Genomic DNA, 27810 nt, shown 5'->3' on the forward strand with positions numbered 1-27810 from the left:
CTTGAACGATGCTGATAGAAATATAAATTGGTACAAGCAAACTGGAAAACTCCTGCACCTTTGTGGCACGGCGTATCTGTCGGATCTGGGTGAGCACACGCCCTTGGACCCAGCATTTTCACCCCTGCGTGAGTACCCAAAGGACACACATACAGGGATTCACCACAGAGCATGCAGAGGAAATTCACGACAGCAGAAACATGCAACAACCCGGTCTTGGTTAAAAGTAAACTGGATTGGGCGACTGTGTGTATTTGTGCAATGGAAAGCCAAGGGATGGTTTGGTTTGAAAAGCAGTATTGCCAAGACCAAGGAACTGCAGGCAAAGGCCATAAGCAGAGAAAGATACACACATCCTTGACCATATGAAGGGGTGGTCATTCTCACTCATGGTGAGAGAAACTCCTGTTGAAATGACTCTGGAATAACTCATTTCACCTGGCACATGGCAACATTGCAAAGTTTAATAAGTTTTGATGGCAAGACTTGTGGAGGAATAAGCATCCTCAGTATCTCCTTTGGAAGTGTAAAACGGTAAACCCAAGGGAAGGTAATTTGGCCATATTAATAAAAAGTTCAATGTATTTCTCCTTTGATACAGCAATACATTTATAGGAACTATCCTATAAGATAATGTGTGCAAAATTACACATTTTAAGAATATTCATTATTTGCAATTACACAGATTAGAAACAAGTCTATTAGACACTAGATAAATTATAATATACGCATGCAATGGAAGATCTCACCATCGTAAAACACAGTGTAGAAGCTCTCTATGTATTGATACGGAAGCAAATCTAGAAAACAGACAGTTAAGTGAAAAAAAAAAACAAAAGAAAAAAACATACATAACATGCTAGTTGCATACAGAAGGGAGAAATGAGGACAGCCGCAGTGGCTCATACCTGTAATCCCAGCACTTTGGGAGATCGAGGCAGGCAGATCACCTGAGGTCAGGAGTTTGAGACCAGCCTGACCAACATGAAAAAACCCCATCTCTACTAAAAAATACAAAAACAAATTAGCCGGGTGTGGTGGTGCATGCCTGTAATCCCAGCTACTAGGGAGGCTGAGGCAAGAGAATCATTTGCACCTGGGAGGCAGAGATCGCACCATTGCACTCCAGTCTGGGCAACAAGAGCGAAACCCCGTCTCAAAAAAAAAAAGGGAGGGGGGAGAAATGAAAACATACGTATTCACATTAGCTTGCATTTGGACACATAATGAAAATACTTAACCACAGGAAACAACAAAAAAGAAGAGGAAAGAACGGGAAGAAATAAGAGTTCTCAGAATCTACCTTTTTAAAAATATTGTTCTTTTTTCCCCCACTAAAAATTCACTACTCATTGCAAAATGTTGCACTTAAAATCCATTCTTAAACAGTTAGGGAAATAAACAAACTCAAAAGTCTGATTACTTTTTCCCCCTTTATCCTTTCCTTAAGGTGTATAAATGGACTTTGCAAGTTGCACACATGCTGCTAGGACCTCCCTTTGAAGTGTGGGACAGTAATTGGTCTTTAATGCATTGCTCTTGTCCTCCTTAACCTTCGGAGCCTCAACCATAATTGACATGAAGCAAGACTTACTTTAACGCTCTGTTTCTCAGGAAAAGACAAACAGAATCCAGAAAGAGACCACAAATAAGACACAGGTATTCGGAAAGAGACCACATATAAGACAAAGGTAGTGTCTAATGGGGACAGGGGAGGTAAATAAGTAATTTCAGTTAACAAAATGATTTAGATATCTTTGCATATCAGTATTGAAACTGTATCTTGCCCTTTTAAACTGTTACATGGTGTTCTGCAGTATAGTTATATCATAATTTACGTTTTACTTATATAAAATTATATAAATTATATAAAATTTTCTCATCTTTAAAATTATTTGCCTTAGTAGAATTTTATTTGTGTATATGTGAATTTTTCTCTAGAACTAATCCTTCAAAGTAGAATTGAAGGTTGAAGGCTGTGTACCTTTCACACTTTAATTAAATACAGTGAATAAACATTAAGAGAGATTCACTGTTATTAGTTAGTTACCTGAATGCAAATAAAATGAGATCCCATTTTCATTCATTTGTTTGGCAAAGATGTTGACAAGAGTATGAATAAAAATGATATGAAAAGACCTCCAAATCATTTTGCTAAGTGAAAAAGCAAATTTCAGGAAAATACATACAGAATGATACTATCTAGGTTTTTTGAAATCAACCACCACAAAGTAAATCTATTTATTTCAGTATTTATGTGTGTGTGTGCATGTACATAGGTATATACACATAAGTGTATATATATTCATATATATACACACACATATATACATACAGAGAGGGAGGCAGGCAGGCAGACAGAGAGATAGATAAATACAGATAGACAATAGACAGACAGACAGAAATTGAGTAGCCAGAAAAAAATTCAGGAGGACGTACACCAAAGTAACAACAACTCTGAACACCAGGGAGAGGCCCGTGAAGCCAAGGGTGTCGGGGATAGAGAAGCCAAGGAGATCTCTTGATTTTATGGTTAGAATTTAAAGCAAAAGCAGTATATTCAAACATAGTTCAATCAAAACAAAAAAAATACAAAAACTACTCCACTAAATTCTGCTTGTGAAGTTTTTTTTTTAAAACTAGAGTAAATGGACTTCTAAACCTAGTTTCTAATCACTTTTAAGATGAAAAGATTCTATAGAGGCCAAAGAACTGCTTCTACTTCTCCAGGGTTGTTCTCCTCAATATGAGGAAATTCAGCTGAATAGAGACGGCAAGAAGGAAAGGAGTCTTGGAAATATGACACGTGAATGAGCCCACGTTAACATTTAAAAACATGACTGCAACACGTTCCACCTAACAGAAGGATAAAATGAGGATGCAGCATTAGCACTTGATGTCCAGTTCAGGAAAGAAACAACTATCTGAATTTTTATGCAACTTCTAAAACAGATCCACTCTTTAGAATTAAATTTCTTTTTTAGGAATGGAGAGTGATGCCTTCTGAGTGATGAATTTGGAAGGCTCATTGCTCAGGCTGTCCTTAAAAGACTACAGAAACACTGAAGCAAACGCTTTGCTTCCAACTGGCAAAGATAAAAAGGGTATCAGTTCAATGCTCCCCGGAATCTTCTGCAACATGGCTCAGAGCATCGAGGGCAGTATTTGCACGGCATCCTTTAGAAATGGATGAGGAAAGGTGGCGGGGTCTAGAACTACCACAGCCCAGCGCTCTACAACCCAGAGAACAAGAGCAGCTTGGCACCTGTGACTCAGTCAGGGCACATCTGTGTCCTGACACACCCACTGGGACGAGTGTTTGGGATATCAGTACTTTCTAAAAACAGCCTTTCTTCTTTCCTGGTGACAACAGTCAGAGTGGCTCACAAGAATGCAGTACTTTCCGTGATGGGACAGCAGCCCAGCGGGAATGGAGACGGCTGGGGCTGTGTGATTTGGTTCTTTGTTAAAGACCAACCGGTAGCTCTGGAGACACACTGCAGCTACAGACGGTATTCAGATCCCAAAAGGTCCTCAGACAACACCTGTGCAGAAAAGTAATTTTCTTTTTTGAAAGCAAAAAGAACCTCTACCTTTCTTCCGCTTCTGTGGGCCTGGGTGTTCTCTAAGAGAAGCTATTCTTTACAAGACTAAATACATCCTCAGCAACTAGTTCTAAAGAAATTTGGCATCATCATATTCAGTGCCTTCAATAAAGGTAAAAGCCTCTACCGCTTAACAAGAAGTACATCAACTAAATAAAATGGTAACAAATAACAGTCAATAAACACTACTGAGATTTAATAAACTGTTCAGTACAAAATGAGGCACTGATTGACATTTTTAAAGTACATATATTGTCTTATTTCTTAAAAGAAATTATCATTTTAAAGCAGCATGCATTCTACAGTATGCCAACTCTAATAAAAATTTAAAATATGAGAAGAGTCAAAACAGCATAAATGACAGATATTACCACTCATGAAACATTGAAAAATGAGATTCTGACAACTCAAACATTGGTCGTTTGGAATCTCAGCATCTTTAATAACATTTTCAGAACACATAAAATTCATTTTATAGGTGAGACACCAGAAAAAGAAATGTGAACTTCCAGTACCTAGTGAAGGTTGGGCTGTGTTCGGTCATCGCGACAAGCAGTTTCAGGGCATATGCTGGTACTGGGTCAGGTTCCACGAGAATGTGCTCATACCTGAAACGGTAAAGACATTTTTAAAATACTCAGCAGGAAAAATTATGTCCAACCTGGAATTCTATATCCAACCAAACTATCAATTTAGCTTGAGAGAGAAAGATATTTTACACACTAATAAAGATTTAAGTAATTTATCTCTCATGTGCCCTTCTCAGAAAGTTACTGGCAAATGCTCTACTGAAATAATAGAATAAACCAAAAATTGAAAGATAAAAGGAAAAACAACTCAGTAGTTTTCTTCACTTAAATGCTACTCTGAAAATAGAAATAATGTAGTATGCCATAAGGTACAAACATCTGAAAAACATACAGACACTGAAATAAGCTTATGAGTCATAAGACCTACACAGGTTACTTAACCTCTTAAAGTTTGGAACAACTTCACTTTCCAGTGCTGATAATGATAGTCACTTACCTCATAGAACATTGTTCTTGGGAAGATTCAGTGAGATAATCCATGTAAAACAATTAGTATTGAGCTGGGCATACCATAAGAGATCAATAAACATTAGGCATTTGTGTTGAAGGTCTCCAAGAACACCCTCACATTCAGAGAATTGCTAGAGAATTCACAGGACTCAGCAAGGCTACGATGTCGCACAGCTACGTAGGAAGGCCGCCTTCTGGATCACACGGGAAAGGGTCACACGGAGGACGGGAGGGTGCCAGGTGCCAGTTTCCTTATGTCCTCTGTCTTCCAGGAGGGGTCACGCTCTTACCCCAGCACATGTGTGCGATGTTTCTGCCCAAGGAAGTCTACTGGGTACATAATGGCCAAAGTTTTTTGTAAGGGGCGGGTCCTGTAGGCAACCTCTATCTAAAATGTATCAAAATTCCAGATTCCCAGAAGGAAAGCAGCTGTGTTCAGGGTAAACCATACTGTTTGCTCAAACAGTCAAGACGCAGTGAACCACCCTTACCAGCTAAGTGTTAACTGGGTGCGCTCTGACAGCCAAGTTCCTAGATGTCTAGCCAATTACGGTTTTGCTTACAACATTTTTCTAAACAAAAAGTTTTTATGGAGAGCAGCATCGGGCCTGCTATGTTAACTCTTCTTTGCACAGCAATTATTATTATTAATACTTGAAAAACCTAAGTTAAATTAGTACTAAAGAGAATAAAACTCAAAACGTCTTCATCAAAACTTCCACAACAAAATTCTCCGACGCTTGTTTTCCAATGTGATTTGCCAGGAAGAGGCTGGTTTACGTACTATGTCTTACCTATTGAGGTTCACTCTCCAGGATGCAGCAACGTGCAGATGCTCAGTAAACAAGCATCAAATGACTAAACCGACAAACTAACCAACTGGATTATTTCATTCTCTGGAATAGCCAGCTACAAAAAAGAGAGAAAAATGCCTCTAAATTTCCTAACTGGATATTTAAAAATCTGTGATAGAAAACAGACGCTTTTCATCTAGAGAGTAGGGCCCCAGGCTGACTCAGAGCTTATTTACTCTCATTTTGGAAATCATTGTGCAACAAGCCTAATTATATAGCCTGTAAGCAAATGTATGTATTTGCTACTCAGAAGGCTCAGGCAGAGGACTGCTTGAGTCCAGGCATCTAAGGCTGCACAGAGCTATGATGGCATCCCTACATTCCAGCCTAGGTGACAGAGCAAGACCCTGTCTCTTTAAAAAAAAAAAAAAAAAAAAAAAAGACAAAAAACCACTGCTGAAACACGACTGACTGAAATCGAAGTGTCCTGAGGCTGTCTGAGGTTATCTAACCTTGAAACAGGAGGGAGAATAAAGCTTGTACTACTAGCTTGTGCGTAAGGATTTTCCCAAAGAACATTGTTCTGTTTTCCTCCTGTTGGAAAAAGTAAAGGGCAAAATTCATAATGGGCATGTTTAGAATACAAATATTGAATATATTTTAGTTTAATCAAACGATAGGCTTGTAATGGTGAGCAAGATCCAGCCAAAGGTAGGCTGTGATTTATTTTGTCGTTGAAAGCGCAGCTAAGTTGATAGTAATTGAGTCCTGCACTCCTTCGAATGCAACTTAGCAGAAAAAAATATACGGTGATGAGCCCTGACTCCTGAAATGGCCTCAGAGAAGACTGACCAGTGAAGACCTGGCCCATTTTGATGGACAGGGGCTGGAGAGGCGCACTCCATGTGCCCTGAGGCTGGCCACAGATTAAGATCACTGTTGACACCACAGTGCCCAGTGCAGAAGGCGTCCCTGAACCTCACACTTCCACCTCTAGGATCTAATCTAACCAAGACGTCTTTGCTAGAAGCCAAAGCAGCAGAGGTCCAGGCAGGAAAGGTCATTCATACCAAATTCACATCCATCCTGAAGAAGACAAAATCCATTTTTAAAAAATCACATGTTCGGGAATTAAGTCAACAAGCTGAAGGTGAGATAGCCCCCGACTCTCCATTCTTCATTACCAGTCCTATAATTAATAAATCCCTATCCCGTCAAGTGCCTGGTATAAACAGGACCCAATTAGCTCAGCTGGGAGAAAACTGAAACTGGCTAAGTAACTCTGGATTATCGTGGGAAGATATTCTGAGGGACGTGATCAAACAATTGGTCAAGTAAAGGAAAGTGTCTTTCTGAATAAATGAAGAAGTCCATTCTGCAGGGATTCAGCCAGAGACTCAAATTTACATCTCAATGGAGTGTGCTGAGAATGTGGGGGAGTGGTCCCAGAATATTCAACAAACTTTAGGATGAAATACAATCAGGAAGATTCTGCTAAATAAAAAGCTAGAACACATTATAAAGCCACAATAATTATTATATATAGGGTGGACTAAAGAATACACATACACAGTCAGGTGCCACGTAACAACACTTCTGGTCAATGACAGATGGCATATGCAACAATAGTCATATAAAACTTTTTTCTATACCTTTTCTGTCTGGATACACAAATTCTTACCACTGTGTTAGAGTTGCCTGCAGTATTCAGTGCAGTAACGTGCTGCGTAGGTTTGCAGCCTGAGAGCAACAGGTTAGGCCACGTAGCCTAGGTGTGTAGCAGGCTCTGCCACCTAGGCTTGTGGATGGCAAACTCTATGATGTCTGCACAATGATAAAGCTGCCTAACGGTGCATTTCTCGGAACGTACTCCTAAGTGACGCATGACTATAAATCGAAAGGAAAGAAAGGTAACACCTAACGCTGGACAGGAAAAAGCAAATTTAGAAAGGGAGTTACACTGGTCAGACCGTATCTCAAGAAAACATGTATCTAATAAATTAAAATTTTAAGTTAAAAATGTTGACTTCATTAGAATACTGAAAATGAGTAAATATTCACATATTGTTGGGTAAAAAGCCCTCTTCAGCCTAACAAATGTAAAATGAATGAGAAAAATACTTATAACTTTAAAGTTTTTAAAAGTTAAATATTTCTGAATGGCAAAACCACCAAAAACAAACCAAATGAGGAAAAGATTATTTGCAGAATGTGGGTGAAACAAAAAAGTTAATGTTCTTACTATATAAAGAGCTACTGCAAATCAATAAACCCACCACAGAAAAACAGACAAAATTCACCAAAGAAGAAAATAAATGGCCAAGAAACATGGGGAAGAAATGATCTACTTCATGACCATCTGGAGGGACACAAAGCAGAGTCAACGAGGGTACAATAAAATGGGCAGTTGCATAAAAGGAAGCTGGTGATACAAAGGTTCATGCTGTTTGGGAAAAAAAACAGCAGAATGTATTAAATACCTTTAAAATGCATATGATTTTAAGGGCTGGGGAGACAGACAGGGTCTGTCTTTGTTGCCCAGGTTGTAGTGTGGTGGCAAGATCCTGGCTCACTGCAGCCTCAACTTTCCAAGCTCAAAGGATCCTCTCACCTCAGCCCCGCCCCCTTCCTACTCCCATCCCAAAGTAGCTGAGACCACAGGCGCACGCAATCACACCCATCTAATTGTTTTATTTCTTGTGGAGACAAGGTCTCACTATGTTGCCCAGGCTGGTCTTGAACTCCTAGACTATAGTGACCCTCCCATGTTGGCCTCTCAAATGCTGGGACTACAGGAGTGAGCCACGGCACCTGGCCAAAATGTATATAAACTTTTACACAGGAATTTTACTCCTAGAAATTCTACAAAAAGAAACAAGAATGTGTCCAAGGATGCAGCCATAAAAAAAATGGTCTTTGAAGCATTATATATAATGTAAAACACAGAGAACTCCTAAACGTTTAGTGATTGGAAATTGTTTAAATGATTTTTAGTACACTTATAAATGTAGGTATACATAATTTCATTATGAGACAGTCAATAATATAGTATTATATAAATATATATATAGTCACAGACATAGATAATAATAATACAATGTCCATGAATGGGGGGGCAGACAGGTTCCAAACAGAGAATTTCGGAAAGTACTGGGTAAATCTCACCAGGAATGAAGGAACCAAAGAATGGAGCAGGAATATATTAACTTCAAATGGTAGACAAGAAGCAAAACACTGAGAGTCTTGAATACTTGGGTAAATACTGTTAATGTGTTCTACAATCTTTAGGTTAAAATGTTTCTAAGCAAAGGAAGGATTTGAGGAAGGTAATGTGTTAAAATGCAGATCTAAAAGAATGAGACATGGATCTGAGGCTTGAAGAGTTTACAGAGATGTGTGTGGAAAGAGCTTTTCTGGGTTTAGGTACACAGCAGGTTGCCAAACAACAAGGACCCTGAGGTAAAATCTAACCAACTAATGAGAATGTCCAGGACATTCCTCTAGACTGCTACAAGAAAAGGGTAGATGGCTGATGCTTTTTGGCATTTTCTGTACAGTCCCTTTGAAAATGTGAACTAGGTAACATCGTTAGTCAACTCCAAAACTGTGGGGATTCAGTCAGGGTGGTGGCAAAAATATTAAGAGAAAAATATGAAAGAAAGTTAGAGAATGTAGGCTCAAACCCTTTTGGAAAATGTAAGGGTTTTTTCTATAGTTCTTGGCTGAAGTCAGCCTTTTTCCCTTAGTTAAATAAATTAGAGTAGAAACAAAGGAATGTGGGGAGTTTATCTAACTAACTTGTTTACTCATGTGATCTTAAAACTAACCTTTGAGCCAGATGGCCCTCTCAGCGGGAGGCGGACCAGGGAAATTACCCTCTAATGGTGTTTGCTTTGGGCTCAGAACTTGGCCTTTAATCTTTCTCCAGAAGTGTGTTGACTTAGAGCCTCTGTTGCTAAATCTATACTGAATAAATGCGAAGAGGACCAACTAGTCAGGGTTGTGTAGCTGCAATCTCTGTGAGTGTCTCATGGCCACTTGTTCACTGGAAATTTGTGTCTGAGTACATTTATTCATCTGTCACGCAGCTGAGGTCTGTGGGACAGACCCTGACACAAAACTTTATAAAATGAAATTAAGTATAAATCAAATAATAGTTAACTTCAGGACTTTCCAGTCTTGTGATTTTTTATGTGATTGAGCTCTGTGTGATTCTCTGGTGTTTTGCATGGATACACAGACAAAAGTACATCAATAGTTAAATAGATACATAAAGGAATGGTGAAATGGACAGTCTGGTGGGAAAACCTACATATATTCATATAGGTATGTATATACACACACATACTTTTTTAAGTAAAAGAAACGTAGGTACTTCAAATAAGTGTTAAATATAATTGCATACAGTAAGCCCTACTCTCTTCTGGGTTGTCTCTTCAATTAGATCAACAGCGAATTTTCATTTTGAAAGCCTAAAATAGATAAAAGAAATTACTTCAATAAAGCAATACCCAAGATTTACAAAACACATCCAAAGAACTGAAGTGGTATAATTATCCTGATTGAGAAGGAGCAAATAATATTTAACTTTATGTTCTATTACCTACCACAACTCTCAAACTATCCCAATTTACATTTTAGTAGTTTGTATCCATAAGAAGATCACTATACCTAAATGTGCCAATTTCAGCACAGACTTAAAACATTATACAATGAGTAAGTAAAGAAGGTAGAATATTATGATGCTTTTGATGCAAAAATATCTCAAGTTAAATTTTATCTACAAAAGGTTTATCAAAGGTGAAAAACATCCCATGCTCATAGATCAGAAGAATTAATATCATTAAAATGACCATACTCTCCAAAGCAATCTACAGATACAATAAAACCTCTATGAAAATACCAAGGACATTTTTTACAGAAATAGAAAAAGAATCAAAACATTCATATGGAATGACAACAACAGAAAAGGCCAGAAGAGTCAAAGAAATCCTGAGCAAAGAGAACAAATCCAGAAGCATCACACTACCTAATTTCAAAATATATTACAAGGCTACAGTAACCAAAACAGCATGGTATTGGTATAAAAATAGACACACAGACCAATGGAACAGAATAGAGAAGTAAGAAATAAATCAACACATTTGTAGCCAATTAATCTTCAACAATGCCATAAATACTGGAAAAAGGGCACTCTCTTCAACAAATGGTGCTGAAAAAACTGGATAACCAAATGCAGAAGAATAAAACTGGATCTCTCTCTCTCATCATATATATCATAATAGATTAAAGACATAAGACCTGAAACTATAAAATTGCTAAAAGAAAACACAGGGAAAATTCTTCAGGAGAGAATTTATAGCTAAGTCTTGGGAGAGAATTTATTGCTAAGACATCAAAAGCACAGGCCACATAAACAAAAATAGACAAATGGGACTATATTAATCTTAAAAGCTTCTGTGCAGCAAAATAAAGTCAATAAAGAGACAATCTGTTTAATGGGAGAAAATATTTGCAAACTACACAAATAAGAGGGGAACTAATATCCAGACTATATAAGGAACTCAATTTAGCAGTAAAAAATAATAATAACAATAATCCCATTTAAAAGTGGGCAACAGTCACCAACATTTCTCAAAAGAAGGCATACAAATGGCCAAAAAGCGCATGAAGAAAAGCTCAATATCAAATCATCAGGGAAATGCAAGTCAAAACCACAATGAGATATCATCTTACGCCAAGTAAAATGACTATTATTAGAAAGACTAAACAGAAGAGATGTTGGCAAAGACGCTAAGAAGGAGGAATTCTTATGCATTTTTGTTAAGATGTAATACAGCCATTATGAAAAACAGTATGGAGAATGCTTAGAAAACTTAAAATAGAACTACCACATGATCCAGCAATCCCACTACTAGGTATTTATCCAAAGGAAAATAAATAAATATATCAAAGAAACACATGCACTCGCATGTTTCTTGCAGCACTATTCACAACAGCAAAGATCAGGAATCAACCTAGCGTCCCTCAACAAATATGGTATACACACACAATGGAATACTATTCAACCACAAAAAAAGAAAGAAATCATGTAATTTGCAGCAACATGGATGGAAATAAATATCATTATATTCAGTAAGTAAAATAAGCCAGGCAGAAACAGACAAATACCACTTGCTCTTATATGGGAGCCCAGAAAGTTTAATAGAATTAGAGGGTGAAATGATACATTCCAGGGACCAGGGAGGATGTCTAGGTAGAGTGGAAAATGAAGAGAAGTTGGTGAATGAGTACAAACATGCAGTTAAGTAGAAGGAATAAGTTCTACTCTTTGATAGAGAAGTAGAGTGACTGTAGTTAACAACAGTGTATTGTACTTTTTAAAAAGCTGAGAGGACTTAAAATGTACCGACACATAGAAATGCTAAATACCTGGGTAGTAAGGTACCCCAAATACTCTGACTTAATCATTACACACTCCATGCATGTAACAAAACTTCATATGTACCCATAAATATATATAAATAGAATGTATCCAAAATTTTTATTTGTTGAGACAAGGTCTCATTCTGTCACCGAGGCTGAAGTACAGGGGCACAATAATTGTTTACTGCAGCCTTGAATTTCCTGGGCTTAAGCGATCCTCCTATCTCAGCCTCCCAAGTAACTGGACTATAGGCACAGAACACCACGTCCAGCTAATACTTCCTAATTTTTTGGAGAGACAGAGTCTCCCTGTTTCCCAGGCTGGTCTCAAACCCCTGGCCTCAAGCAATCTGCCGGCCCTGGCCTATCAAAGTGCTGGGATCACATGTATGAGCCAAAATACCCAGCAATAACTTTTTTTTATAGTACAAGGGTATAAAAATGCCATTTCTTTGATTATTACCATACATTAAGTTTGGGATACATGTACAGAATGTGCAGGCTTGTTACATAGATAAAAATGTGCCACAGTGGTTCGTTCCACCCATCAACCTGTCATCTACATTAGGCATTTCTCCTAATGCTATCCCAGTCCTAGCCCCCCACCCTCCAAGAGGTCTCAGTGTGTGATGTTCCCCTCCCTATGTCCATGTGTTCTCATTGTTCAACTCCAATTTATGAGTGAGAACATGCAGTGTTTGATTTTCTGTTCCTGTGTTAGTTTTCTGAGAATGATGGTTTCCAGTTTCATGTCCCTGCAAAGGACACGAACTCATCCTTTTTAAGGCTGCATAGTATTCCATGGTGTATATGTGTCACATTTTCTTTATCCAGTCCATCATTGATGGGCATTTGGGTTGGTTCCAAGTCTCTGCTATTGTGAACAGTGCTGCATATGTGTGCATGTATCTTTATAGGATTATTTACAATCCTTTGCATATACACCCAGTAATGGGACTGCTGGGTCAAATGATATTTCTGCTTCTAGATCCTTGAGGAATCACCACACTGTCTTCCACAACGGTTAAAGTATTTTGCACTCCCATCAACAGTGTAAAACAGTTCCTATTTCTCCACATCCTCTCCAGCATCTGTCTCCTGACTTTTTAATGATTGTCATTTTAACTGGCACGAGATGGTATCTCATTGTGGTTTTGATTTGCGTTTCTCTAATGATCAGTGATGATGAGCTTTTTTTCATATGTTAGTTGGCTACATAAATGTCTTCTTTAGAGAAGTGTCTGTTCATGTCCTTTCCCCACTTTTTGATGTGGTTGTTTTTGTCTTGTAAAGTTGTTTAAGTTCCTTGTAGATTCTAGATATTAGTTCTTTGTCAGATGGACAGATTGGAAAAAATTTCTCCCATTCTGTAGCTTGCCTGTTCATTCTGATGATAGTTTCTTTTGCAGTGTGGAAGCTCTTTAGTTTAATAAGATACCATTTGTCAACTTTGGCTTTTCATGCCATTGCTTTTGGTGTTTTAGTCATGACGTCTTTGCCCATGCCTATGTCCTGAATGGTTATTGCCTAGGTTTTCTTCTAGGGCTTTCATGGTTTTAGGTCATAAGTTTTAAGTCTTTAATCCATCTTGAGTTAATTTTTGCATAAGGTGTAAGGAGGAAGTCCAGTTTAAGTTTTCTGCATATGGCTAGCCAGTTTTCACAACACCATTTATTAAATAGGCAATCCTTTACCCATTGCTTGTTTTGTCAGGTCTGTCAAAAATCAGATGGTTGTAGATGTGTGGCGCTATTTCTGAGGCCTCTGTTCTGTTCCACTGGTCTATACATGTGTTTTGGTACCAGTACCATGCTGTTTTGGTTACTGTAGCCTCGTAGTATAGTTTCAAGTCAGGTAGTGTGATGCGTCCAGCTTTGTTCTTTTTGCTTAGAATTCTCTTGGCTATGCAGGCTTTTTTGGTTCCAAATGAAATTTAAAGTAGTTTTTTCTAAGTCTGTGAAGAAAGCCAATGGTAGTTTGCTGGGAATAGCATTGAATCTATAAATTATTTTGGGCAGTATGGCCATTTTCATGATATTGATTCTTCCTAACCATGAGCATGGAATCTTTTTCCATCTGTTTGTGTCCTCTCTTATTACCTTGAACAGTGGTTTGCAGTTCTCCTTGAAGAGGTCCCTCACATCCCTTGTAAGTTGTATTCCTAGGTATTTTATTCTCTTTGTAGCAATTGTGAATGGGAGTTCATTCATGATTTGGCTCTCTGTTTATCTATTATTGGTGTTTAGGAATACTTGTGATTTTTTCACATTGATTTTATATCCTGAGACTTAGCTGAAGTTGCTTATCAGCTTAAGAAGACTTTGGGCTTACACGATGGGGTTTTGTAAATATACAATCATGTCATCTGCAAACAGAGACAATTTGACTTCCTCTCGTCCTATTTGAATATCTCTTATTTCTTTCTCTTGCCCCATTGCCTGGGCCAGAACTTCCAATCGTATGTTGAATAGGAATGGTTAAAGAGGGCATTCTTGCCTTGTGCTGGTTTTCAAAAGAAATGCTTCCAGCTTTCACACATTCACTATGATATTGGCTGGATGTGAAATTCTGGGTTGAAAATTCTTTAAGAATGTTGCACACTGGCCCCTACTCTCTTCTGGCTTGCAGCGTTTTTGCAGAAATATCTGCTGTTAGTCTGATGGGCTTCCGTTTGCGGGTAACCCGACCTTTCTATCTGGCTGCCCTTAACATTTTTTTCCTTCATTTCAACTTTGATGAATCTGACAATTACGTGTCTTGGAGTTGCTCTTCTCGAGGAGTATCTTTGTGGTGTTCTCTTTACTTCCTGAATTTGAATGTTAGCCTGACTTCCTAGGTTGGGGAAGTTCTCCTGGATAATATCGCGGAGAGTGTTTTCCAATTTGGTTCCATTCTCCCTGTCTCTTTCAGGTACACCAGTCAAATGCAGATTTGGTCTTTTCACATAGTCCCATATTTTTTGGAGGCTTTGTTCGTTTCTTTTCACCCTTTTTTTCTCTAACCTTGTCTTTTCACTTTATTTCATTGAGTTGATCTTCATTCGCCGATATCCTTTCTTCTACTTGATCAATTTGGCTATTGATACTTGTGTATGTTTCACAAAGTTCTCATGCTGTGTTTTTCAGCTCCATCAGGTCGTTTATGTTCTTCTCTACACAGGTTATTCTAGTTAGCAATGCTCCTTTTAGCTCGGAGGAGTTTGTTATTACCCACCTTCTGCTACTTCTGTCAATTCATCAAACTCATTCCCTGCCCAGTTTGTTCCCTTGCTGGCGAGGAGTTGTGATCCTTTGGAGGAGAAGAATAATTCTGGTTTTTGGAATTTTCAGCCTTTTTGCGTTTTTTCCCTCATCTTCGTGGATTTATCTACCTTTGGTCTTCGATGTTGGTGACCTTCTAATGGGGTTTCTGTATGGATGTCCTTTTTGTTAATGTTGATGCTATTCCTTTCTGTTTGTTAGTTTTCCTTCTAACAGGCCCCTCTGCTGCAGGTCTGTTGGAGTTTAACGGAGGTCCACTCCAGACCCTGCTTGCCTGGGTATCACCAACAGATGCTGCAGAACAGCAAAGATTGCTGCCTGTTCCTTCCTCTGGAAGCTTCATCCCAGAGGGGCACCTGCCAGATGCCAGCCAGAGCTCTCCTATATGTAGTATCTGTTGACCCCTGCTGGGAGGTGTCACCCAGTCAGGAGGCACAGGAGTCAGGGATCCAAGGAGGTAGTCTGTCCCTTCACAGAGCTCGAGTGCTGTACTATGAGATCCACTGCTCTCTTCAGAGCCGGCAGGCAGGAAACATTTAAGTCTGCTGAAGCTGCTTCCACAGCCACGCCTTCTCCCAGGTGCTCTGTCCCAGGGAGATGAGAGTTTTATCTGTAAGCCCCTGACTGGGGCCGCTGCCTTTCTTTCAGAGATGTCCTGCCCAGAGAGGAGGAATCTAGAGAGGAGTCTGGCTACAGCAGCTTTGCTGAGCTGTGGTGGGCTCCACCCCAAAACATTTTTTTAATTAAAAAAATTATCTAAGGAAAGAACAAAAATGAAGTACTCCTTTGTATTCAGATTCCTATCAAAGATGGTCAGGTTTATACCTATTTTCACATAGATTGCTTATGGCTAAGGGAGACAAAGCAGCAAGACAGAATCATCCCAGTGTCCTCTGAGCCACATTGAGAGAAATGAGGTAGTCAAACTCGTGACTTTTACTGGACGTTATTCCTAAGGCAGCTAAACAACCATACAGTGTGTTGCTGCTAATAGAATCCACCTATAAATTCCAATTCCTAAAAGGAAATGCCATTTTAATTTGTAAGGAATCTATTCTTTCTCAGATTCCAAAAAACAAAGCCTGAATAATTTATGAAGTTACTATGGCCCTGATGATTTTACAAGTCACAGGAGAATTACAAAAAAGAAGGGCTGTACTCATTTTCCCCGGGAGAGAAATGTTGAATGCCATACTGTCAAAAAAATATTGTAAGCTCATTTACAGCAGCATCATCTCTTTTCAATAGAAACACTCAAAGCTAAAAAATATATATCTAAAACTAAAATATATGTTGGCAAAATGGTTCCAGTCTACCAAAGGCAAATTGCATGGCAAATGTTTCCCACGACTTGCGACATCGCTTCAGCCTTGCCTGACTACGCTACTGAAAACAGCCGGCCTCCCCATTCCCCTTCCCGACACTCACTCTCCCTCCTAACGCTCGTACTTTTCTTTACAGTACTCACACTAGCTGAAGTCACCCCGCATATTCATTTCTTCGTTGCTCTGTCTTGCCCATAGGAATGTAAGCTCACTGGGGGGGGGGGGATGGTGAGCTTGTTAACCATTGCATCCCCAGTGCCTGGCACACGAAAGTCACTTAATATGTATTTATGGAATTAATTAATAAAAAAAGAAAAAAAGGAGGCAGTGAGGAAGACTGGAACGGTCTTAAGGTGCATATGCATAATCCCACAATATAGTATTAATACAAATTAGATTTGTATTCGTAAGGGTATTGAAATTGCCACCTCCCCAAGAAAAAGCAATGATGTTTCCTCAGTGAAAAATCTAGCCCCATGCACATTTAAATACCAAAAGAGAAATGTCCTCACCTTATGTAACAAGCCTCTGGAAAAAAAGTCCAAATAGCAGAAAACTACTTTTAATACTAAGATTTCACTGATAATGACTTTGATACTAAATTCCTGAGAGGTGCTGATTTTAATTAATAAGGTCAGTTTGGGCTTAAGTTCCATTAAATACTGCCTCTTCTCTTCTGCATAAACCTTTAAAATTAAATCTTGTCTCTCAGCTGAATATAAATCATGAGGTAATTTTTTGAGTATATGTGGTATCTTTCCTCCCAGAAGAGAAAAAAATCTTTGCTCATTAATCACACAGATAACTCAGTTATGACACTTGCATTCCAACCGTATTAAAGACAGGACAGTAACTGAATGGGGAGAGCATTTCAGTAAACATTTTTACATACATGACTTACACACTTCTTCAGTGAAAGAAAAACAAGAACTTCTGAAATTCTTAGAACTGTCAGAGAGTAAGTTCTGTGGAAAGGCAAAGGCTATCCTGATCTTGGTCATTAATGTTTCTAGCAGTTAGAAACACGCCTGTCAAATAAGATGCATTTAGTATCAGGTAACTAAATGAGCTGATGAAGAGAGAAAATGTTGTCTCTCCAGCTTATTTCACCTGACTCTCAATGTGCAGGTTTCTGCAGGAAACAAACCAGCCTGCTTCCTGCCCAGTCTGCTGCCTCTTCCATAGCTTTGCTTATCCCCTTCTTGCCTGGGGTGCCTGCCCCCCTTTTTTTTTTGAGACAGGGTCTCACTCTGTTGCCCAGGCTGGACTGAACTGGTGCAGTCACGGCTCACTGCAGCCTCGACCTCCCTGGGCTCAGGTGATCCTTCCAACTCAGCCTCCTGAGGAGCTGGGACTACAGGCGTGCGCCACCACGTGTGGATAATTTTTGTATTCTTTTTCTAGAGATGAGGTTTCGCCACATTGCCCAAGCTAGTCTCAAGCTCCTGGGCTCAGGTGATCCACACAGCTGGGCCCCCCAAAGTGCTAAATTACAGGCGCGAGCCAGTGCGCCCAACTGCTCCATTTGTTTCCTCTCCAGCCACACCCAGGTTTCAAAGTCTGGCTCAAATACTGTCTCTTTACAAATGGTATTATAACCCACATGTGACAGGTTGTAAGCAAACACTATGAAGTTCATTCTTTAGAAAGTAAAGCATGCACATTGAGAAAGGGCAATGATTTTTCGAAATTAATGCATCAATTTAAATAGTAATCAGTTCACGGTATTTTGATACACGTTGTGATGGTTAACTTGATGTGTCAAGTTACTTATAAGTAGGGTACCCAGACATGTGGTCAGCCATCACTTTGGGTGTGGCTGTGACGGTGTTCCTGGATGACAGTAACGTTTGAATCTGTACACTCAGGGAAGCAGATGGCCCTTTCTAACATAGGTGGATCTCATCCAATCAATCAAAGACCTGAATAGAGCAAAAAGGCTGAGTAAGAGGGAACTCCGTGCCTGACTGCCTTGAGCTGGGACATAGGTCTTCTCTGCCTCTTAACTGGAACAGAAACTCTGGCTCCTCTTCAGCGTAAGCCCGCCAGCTTTCAGACAGCAACGACACCACCACAGGCTCTGCTTTTGATTCCTGCTCTGCATTCGTGTTTATTGCTTTCTTATGCAGTCTTCAGTAATACTCTGCAGTTAAGTCTGTTTTCAGCATGTAATTTTGTCTGTCTCCAGCTTGTCAACCGCAGACCTTGGGACCTCTCAGCCTCTGCAACCATGCAGGCTGATTTCTTAAAACAAATCTTTATTTCACATACACGCATGTGTGCGTGCACACACACACACACACACACACACACACAGCTCCTATTGGCTCTGTTTCTCTGGAGAGCCATCATATTGAGATTTATTCTTACAACTGAGCTTTTGTTCATATTACACAGCAGTTGTGATAAGCACCTGGCACGTGGGTATTACATTACTTAACAAGATTACATTATTGTCCTTCCTGAGATTGTTTCCTGAAGTATTAGAAAAGACATCCACTCTTTCTCTAGGATTACCGTCTCTGCCAGGAACCATTTAACTACCAAGTGGATGAGAACAGGAGTCTCTCTGAGAACAAAGCAGAGCAGATGTAGGCAGAGCAGAGATGGTGAGAAAGGCATATCCAGGGAGTATCACAGGCGGAAATCAAGCCCTAAATCCAGCCGCATACACAAGTCTTTGACTTCTCAGTCATGTGAGCAAACAAATTATCTTATAATTTGAATTGGGTGTTATTTGCAAATAAAGTCCTGACTAATGAAATACTTTCCTGTGCAAGCTGGGGTGCCTACCATACATGCGCGTGAAAAGAGTGTCACCTCGGCTTTCTCAAAAGTATCGTTTAAGGTCAAGAGGGCTAAACCCTTAACAAAATAAAAATATAAACCCCACTGTGCCTACTTGCTAAACTGAAGTGGGTGCTGTATAGTTCCCAAGGACTCTAGTAACTTCTTAATTCTTAAGCCATTGTATTTATATACTCAATGGAGAACACGGATTTTCCATTATTAGTATTTCTAAACTTATTATTACCAAGAGTTATCTTCAAAGATCAAACTCCTTGCTAAGGTTCTAGTTTCCCAGAGTCAAAGAAGTTAAATGAATGTGTTACTTGTATTTCATTTACAGTTTTTTTATATTACTTCCGTTAGCCCTTACTGTATATGCCAGGAAGGCACGACAAACAGTATCTACTTTAACAGCCAGTTCATTTCTATGAAGTGTGTAACATCACTATTACTGCCCTATGATGATCTTCACTTTAAAGATGAATATGAGATTAAAATAATGAGCCTGACACTAACAGTGATGGTACTAAACACTTGTCAAGAGGGTGCCATTTGCCATACACTGTACTAAGTGTTTTAAAAGAAGCACCCTATTTAATCTGGACAATGATCATCTGAGGTAGGTACTTTCCACAGATGAGAAAACGAAGGCTTGGAGGCTGAAATGAGAGCCAAGGCTTACACTCTACAGCAAAATCAGTCTGAAAGCTTTGAAAACATTCCACAGCACATCCAAATAAATTCCATACTGTTACCTGAAGTGCATTTCAAGTTGTTCAATAAAAACTTGAACTCATCTACATTATTTATGTTCTTGAACTATCATGTGGTTTACATTTACATTTTCCTCTTTAATTCCTCATCTCTGGAAAAAGTACAGACTCACACTAAAGGAAATCTTTAATCCCAGCTCAAATCAGTAACACAGGATCACTGAATTAGAGTTAACACTTTTTATTACAAACTGTTCCAAAACTGGGCAGACTTCAGATATACAGAAATGTGGTTTCAGATTAACAGAGCTGCAAACAATCTATGGCCAGACTGTGAAGTCCTGTTTGAGTGAATCTGATCCCTACTGTGTAAGGGAGACAACTCAGGTCCCGAAAACGCTTCTCTACAAGTTTTTACATAGCATATATCCAAAGCACGTATTTTCTTTTTGTTTTTGTTTTTTTCTTAAAAGACAGAGCCTTGCTATGCTGTCCAAGCTGGCCTAGGCAATCTTCCAGTCTCAGCTTCCCAAGTACCTGGGACTACAGGCATGAGCCACTGAACTCAGCTCTCAAAGAACATCCTTTAAGTATCATATTTTGTGCAAAAACTATGTTTAAGGCATTTCCTTTTCTGAAAGATGCTTATAATTACATATGAATACTTTTCAAAACTTAGAATGCACTAAAAGCATTAATCCCATTAGAGAAGGGTATAATCACTTATTGAATTCACATAAGTACAGAGCACAGACACACACTCATACATCACGAATGTAACTGAAAAGGTTCTTATTGACAGCTCATCACTGAGCAAACTCCACATGACACAGTTTCAGAAGTTTTTCATATAGTTAATTGTCTTACTATGGGCATCAAAAGTATTCTTACAGTACATATTAATTATTAGAGATCTCCCTGAAACCAACTGCAGAAGTATAAAAGGAAAAAAGAAACAAGAGTCTGGCCTATCAATCAAGCCATTACAGACCAAGCTCCAGCCAGTCAAGACGGGCTCCCCCAACACTGGAAGGCTGAGGGTGGACACAGAACACCCACACACTTAGGGAAAGGCACCTTCCTCAACCAGCTGGAGTGGCTGAGTGCTTCATCTGCAGCAACTGGCCATTTCAGTTATTTGGGTTTTCTTTCATGTGAACCTCATATTATATGAGAGACTTCACACTCTTAACATTGGCCAAAATCAGAATGCAATTCCATCGGTCTCTTTATTATGATCATTATTTTTTTTTTTAATGAGGACAGCAGATCTTAAGAAGCTGCAACAACAGAGGGACGCATTCAGTCAGGCTGTCTTTCCTGCACACGCGCTGAGCTGACCCAGACTGCGGCACGGGCCCTGAAGAAAGCCACGATCAGGTAGCATATTAATGCGTGATACACAATCTAGCATTTGTTTAATTTCGCAAAATCTTCTTTAATACTGACGTATAACACAGAGGGTTGGGAACTAACTTTGATACAGTTGACAGCGTCCCCTCAACTATAAGGTGACATTCTGGAGTTTCGCACGTTTGCATTAGGTGGTCTCAGGAGTCATCCTGTTGTGTGTTTGCTCTACGAGCGATGGAGTGAAAGAACACAAAACCCCTTTCTCTTCATGAATACTCATTACCTGTTCCACCTCCTCCCAACCCCTGAGAAAGTCCTGCTCATAACTAAACCTCATTTCAATTCCAAGAGTTTGGGGAAAGGGATTACCTCTGTCTCTGTTATATATGAGTAGAACCAGAAGAAGTCTCAATTTCATGTTCCCATAGTCTTGTAATATTGATCTTAAATCATATCCCTTACCCCTTGAGCCATGAACACCTTTAAATCTGTATAACTTCAAAATCATGTTTCTGGCAGAAAACAGATTAAGCTCTAAATGGATATCTGTGAAGATGAACTGAGATTCTCCTGAGTCTTCTGCAGGCTAACAGTTACTGTATCTGTCTCTAAACTTTTTTTACAATGAGTACGCAAGCATATGTGCATAAATATAAGGTCACAAAGACCCCAATGCCATCACTGAACCTAGTTCCACAGAAGCTTCCTGGATAGCCTACCCTTCCCTGCATGAAGATAGTTGCATGATACTTACTGGGGAAGTAAGACATCTCGAATGAGAGCCAGAAGACTTCTGTCAGAGTCAACACCGGCCTCCTCCTTGCCATCCCCAAACTCCTGGTTCACAAGTAGACATACGGTTTCTGAGAGCAACCGCAGGCTGAAGAGTCTCCACTCCACTGGGAAAAAACACAACGCCAAGAACGTGACTCCATGGAGACAGAATGCAAACGGAGTGTGTAGCTGATGGAATTCTTGCTGGTGTCATCACACTTACCGTTCTGGCTTTGAACCAAAGACACCAAGGGTGGCAGGATATACTCAACGACCTAAAAGAAAGCACGCAGAAGACTCAGTTCCAATCTCCATCAACACAAACTACATTTTTTCCACAGACAGAATCCCTAATCAAAGGAGTAGAAAAGCAACGGCTAAGTTTATCCCGGATTTAAACTCTCCATGACATTTCATAAACCACCAAGTTCATTTAACTCTAAAAAAGTCATCAGGTCAAAATGACATCATGAAAATCAAAACAGCAATTTCTCAAAATCTTCAGGGTCTACGAAAGGAACTTCCGAATGTAAATGCAAAATCTAGTTGGCACAGGTTGGCATGAAACCATCAAAGTAATATGTATGAGCTGATGATCGTACATCAAGTTTAACCTAAACAACAATCAAAATGTTGGGGAAAAAAGAGACCCAGAGTCCCCATGTTTCATCAAATACATCCAACAACTGTAAGTTCGTCCTTGTTATCTTTAGAAACAGACCCCAAAGATGTAAATCCATACCTGAACCACCCCTGCAAGCTCCTAGTGACATCACAGCACAATCAAACACAGCGTGAAACTTCACCCAAAAAAAAAGTATTTTCCTCCAAAATACCAATAAAGAAAGAATAAATCCCTACTCTAGTCTAATGAAGAAAACGACTGTTTCATTTGATGAACTATTTTAGTGACAGTAAACAAAATTCCCATTGTTTGTGTGCTCGTTCTCTCTATACTGATAAAAGAGCAGGAGACCCTGTGCACGGCCAGGTGACATCCTGCTGTTCCTACCAACAAAACGACGTCCCACACAGGCAAGAGTCTCCATACGCGCTTGGCGGCCATCTGTATTAACATGTTCTATCTCCACTTGACATAGGAAATGTATCTGCAATAGTGTATCTCGACATTTTTACGAGAACCCTAAGAACCAGCGATGTTTTGTTTGCCCTCTTCCAATAAGTGATGTCCGATCACATCACCCAAAGCACAGATATCGTGCTCCACCAAAGTATTTTGAGAACTCCAAACTTGTAGTTATGTCTAAAGCAAAAACTATGCAAAAGAAAGAAATACATACTGCTATTGACGATACCAACGTGATTGACAGCTATCTTAAAGGCTGAAGAGTGTATATCAGGAGAGGAGTAAGACTGAAACAAATGATCTAAGTGCCCATCTCAAGAAATTCAAAAACAATTAAACATGGCCGGAAAAGAAAGCCTGTCAGACCACAGAAAAATCAACAGCATTTATGACACACAGTAGGAACGAGGCTTGGCGTCACCCTCACTAGAGCATTCTTTCATACACATTCTTTCACACATTTCCCTTAATCACAAAACCCACACCAGTACCTCACTGACGCCTTACCCACCAACCCCAGGGCTTTAGTCACGCTGTGTTCTACGCACCCATGTTTAACCATGCCTTTTACCTACGGAATTCCAGTAACTGGCCTTGGAGACCCAAAACAAACCGTGGAGTGTCCCCCTCAGGAAGGAATGACAGCTTTGTGCCATTGGCCAGACCACCAGGTGGTCCATTTCTTAAGATATACATCGCAACCAGCTGTGCTGACCTGCACCCTGACGCTTCACGGTCTGCTTTGCCCAGCCCAGCCTGCATACCCTACCCTATTTATCAATTCCTGCACTTTGTCTAATAAAAAATTCCAATCAGCTCTTCAGAGAGGCAGTCAGGGAATTCTCTCCCTCTCTCATGATGCTTCCCTTAAGCCCGGGCATGAGCTCCAATGAAGCCTTATATGGGAAAACTCTTTTGGCCTCGTCAATTTCTATTTCACTGAGAGCCTAAGGACGATGGTCAGTAACATTTATATGTACCTACAACAACCAATTAAATAACTCAAAAAATATCCCATTTACAACAGCAATATCATGATCTTAGCAATAATATATATATTGATATAAATGTATATGTGTGCATATTTGTGTGTATGTGTATATGTAAATGCATATATTTACAAGTACTATAGTCATCGATGGACTTCTGGATTCTAGACCAACATGTAAAGAGCTTGGAAATCATCACAACCAACCATACCACAAAGAAAAGGCTGAACAAACTAAAAATCAACAACTTTTCTTAGATACATCAAAGAACTGAAGTTATAGGAAACCACCAACCCCAAAACCAAAGGGACAAGCGAATTTGGAAAATCGGAGTTTACCAGGAGCAGGACCCGCCACTGGAGCCACCAGAACAGCAAGTAAACGGTGATTGACTGACTGCTGGAGACTGAGCATGGACCAGCTGGAGAGATAAGACACTCCTGGAGACCCAGCCTTGGGGGAGCCCCTAAATGTTACCGTCAGAGCTCCCCACCAACACTTCTCAGAGTGAACGTGAAAAAATCTCCTGGTACTTCAGTAAGGGAAGAGGAAATTTACTATTTTGAAGTACGTTCAGAGCATTGTTTAACAAAGGTCTGGACTCAAGGGAAACTATTTTACAACAGCCTAACTTAAAGGGGTTTTAGCAGAACTTAACTCCCTGGACAAGGGAAATACCCAACTCCAGGCCCTTCTAGCCTTCTTGTCTCACCTACAGTGGGAGGTTGGGGACGCTAAGAAGCACTTGTGAAGGTCACAGCCTAGGTACTAACTAAAAGAGTAAGACCTAATCACAGGACTGCAGAACACCCCTTCCCCCACCACCTTACCACAACATCAACATGGGTGCAGTATAACACAGCCTTACAACTGACACAGGTGGTATTTAAGATGGAGCTCTTTAGAGGGAAACACAAAGACAACAGGAGAGAAAACGACTTAGTTACTAGAGGAAATTTTAGTCTCTGAAACCTACAACTATCACAAACAAGGAACACAGCCTAGCTCCTGGCCTTCGGTAAACATAAAACCTTACACAAAGGGCCCATTTACCTAAGTTCAGTCCACCTGAAACATCGTGCTGGAATGAAATTTCCTAAGTGCTAAGAGAAAAAAGCCACCAACCTAGAATTCTGTATGCAATGAAATTATCCCTCAAAATTGAAGGAGAAATGAAGACTTTCTCATAGACAAAAATTGAAGAAATTTTTCACCAATAGATTTGCTTTATAAGGAATATTTAAAGAAATTCTTCAGAGTGAAGGAAAATTGTAGATCAGGAATATATAGTTACATAAAGAAAACAAGAACGTTAGAGAAGTGAACAAATGATATAGTCTTTAATAAAAAGACTTTAGAGAGGCCAATTCTCTGAAAATTAATCTATAATTCCAACACACACACACAAAAATCTAACAAGGTTTTCACACCCCTCATATGGACTCTTTAATATACATGGAAAGCAGAGGTTCAAGAAGAACAGAAAACTGCCCAGGTGCAGTAGCTCATGCCTAGGAGCCACTTTGGGAGGCTGAGTTGGGCAAATCACTTGAGGTCAGGAGTTCCAGTTGAGCCTGGACAATACGATGAAACCTCATCTCTATTAAAAATGCAAAACTCAGCCAGGCATGGTGGCACACACCTATAATCCCAGCTACTTGGGAGGCTGAGGTGGGAGAATCGCTTGAACCTGGGAGGCAGAGATTGCAATGAGCTGAGATTGTGCCACTGCACTCCAGCCTGGGCAACTGAGACTCTGTCTCAAAAAAACAGAAAGCTTCCAAAAAAGCTTGGGAAAAGGACGGTTAACTCTAACAAGTTACCACATTTACTCTGATGGAAACAAAATGCTACAAGCACAGAGCTAGACAAGATCAATGGAACAGAAAAAGGAGTCCAGAAACAGACATATATAGGAACTTGGAAGTGGACAGAGTACTACCAACAGGGGGTATTAGTCATTAGTCCATTCTCATGCTGCTATACAGAAATACCCGAGAGTGGGTAATTTATAAAGGAAAGAGTTTTGATTGACTCACAGTTCCGCATTGCCCGGGAGGCCTCAGGAATCCTACAATCATGGCAGAAGGCAAAGTAGAAGCAGGCACCTCCTTCACAAGGTGGTAGGATGGAGTGAGTGCCGAGGAAAGGGGGGAACGCCCCTTATAAAACCAGCAGATCTCATGAGAACTCACCCACTAACACTAGAGCAGCATGGGGGTAACTGCCGCGCGATTCAGCTACCTCCCACCGGGGATGTAGGAGCACGCAGAGATTATGGGAACTACAATTCAGGATGAGATTTGAGAGGGGACTCAGCCAAACCAAATCAAAGGGAAATTTAATGAAATAATACAGCACATGTCCATATAAAGCTCACAGGTTATTGTCTCTCTATAACTGATAAAGGGAAATCTGTGTGACTGATAACATCCCAACGTTTACACAAACATTGTATGCAGACCCACATTAGATACACACAGAGACAGACACACAAACATGAAAGTAACTGTTTAGATGAGCTGACACAGTATGTAGGTAAAGGGATTTTGTCACTGCCACTATCAAAATTTAATAGCTATTAAGGGCTAGGAAAGAAAAGACCCAATGTATAAGTATGTATTTACACAAATATAAAATAACCACCAGTATACACATAGGGATAGGCAGAAAATCCAGGTTTCACGGAAGAGGCCAAGGGGCGTGTTACTGTCGCTACTGCTGCCTTTGTGTTTGGTCACCAGAAATAAACAGTTACTAAGAGTTAGATTTCGAGGCCTGAATTGGAGTCACGGAATGACTTGGGTCTTCTTGTATTTAGTTATTTGAGATATTTAGAGAAATTTACTTTTACTTTAATTTGAAAATGTACAGATGAAAATTAAAACAATCATCTAGATAATAATCCAGAGGACACCAGACAAAGATAAGAAAGTAACTTGAAATTAAAAGAAAAAAAAATTTGCTCAAGTGACAAATTGAGGAAACGTTCTAGCCTCAGCCTCTGGCCCCAAATCCCTCGAGGTGACACTCACAGGAGGACTACCGTGAAATATGAAGAGCTGCTCCCAGCGTACCCGAAGTGAGGGCAGCGCTGGGCCAGAGCAGAAGGGAGCTCTCAGAAACACAGCAAGCATGACTACCTGGCAAGCATCAGGAAAAATTTGTTCCTTTTAAAAACATATTTTTTTATTTCAATACATATAGTTTCCTAGAGAACTGTACGCATTTTATTCATTTTCTGCATTTAAAAACATCATTCTGAGGCTGGGCACAGAGGCTCTTGCCTATAATCCCAGCACTTTGGGAGGCTGAAGTGGGAGAATTGCAAGAACCCAGGAATTCCAGGTTACAGTGAGCCGTGAGTGCACCACAGCACTCCAGCCTGGGTAACAAAGCAAGACACTGTCTAAAATACTTAATTAGGTGTGGCACAGTGGCTCATGTCTGTAATCCCAGCACTTTGGGAGGCCGAGGCAGGTGGATCACAAGGTCAAGAGATTGAGACCATCCTGGCCAACACGGTGAAACCTTATCTCTACTAAAATACAAAAATTAGCTGGGCATGGTGGCGGGTGCCTGTAGTCCCAGCTACTCAGAAGGCTGAGGTAGAAGAATTGCCTGAACCTGGGAGGCAGAGGTGGCAGTGAGCTG

The 27810-nt window shown here is 39.9% G+C and overlaps 1 protein-coding gene and 1 long non-coding RNA gene across 9 annotated transcripts in view; one reads left to right on the top strand and one right to left on the bottom strand.

The window, feature by feature from the left end:
- ULK4 (unc-51 like kinase 4) overlaps positions 1 to 27810 on the bottom strand; it is a 620462-nt gene that overhangs the window by 374936 nt on the left and 217716 nt on the right. For 7 of the 8 annotated variants that reach the window (XR_005202208.1, XM_037742908.1, XM_017540957.2 and 4 more), the window contains 3 exons: positions 22304 to 22355; positions 22061 to 22205; positions 4130 to 4213 (listed from right to left, as the gene is read on the bottom strand). Coding sequence is in view for 7 of the 8 variants with exons in the window: in XM_037742908.1 (XP_037598836.1) it covers positions 4130 to 4213; positions 22061 to 22205; positions 22304 to 22355 (281 nt within the window). In the remaining variant the exon portion in view is untranslated. Of the gene's footprint in view, positions 1 to 4120; positions 4214 to 22060; positions 22206 to 22303; positions 22356 to 27810 lie in introns of all 8 variants that reach the window. The other variant, XM_037742907.1, reaches the window with a different exon arrangement.
- The window catches only part of LOC108312811, a 420933-nt gene that overhangs the window by 325056 nt on the left and 68067 nt on the right, over positions 1 to 27810 (top strand). The gene's annotated exons all lie outside the window — the stretch shown is intronic.

The sequence above is a fragment of the Cebus imitator genome, unplaced genomic scaffold (genome assembly GCF_001604975.1).
Source record: "Cebus imitator isolate Cc_AM_T3 unplaced genomic scaffold, Cebus_imitator-1.0 Scaffold129, whole genome shotgun sequence".
NCBI classification, from domain to species: domain Eukaryota; kingdom Metazoa; phylum Chordata; class Mammalia; order Primates; family Cebidae; genus Cebus; species Cebus imitator.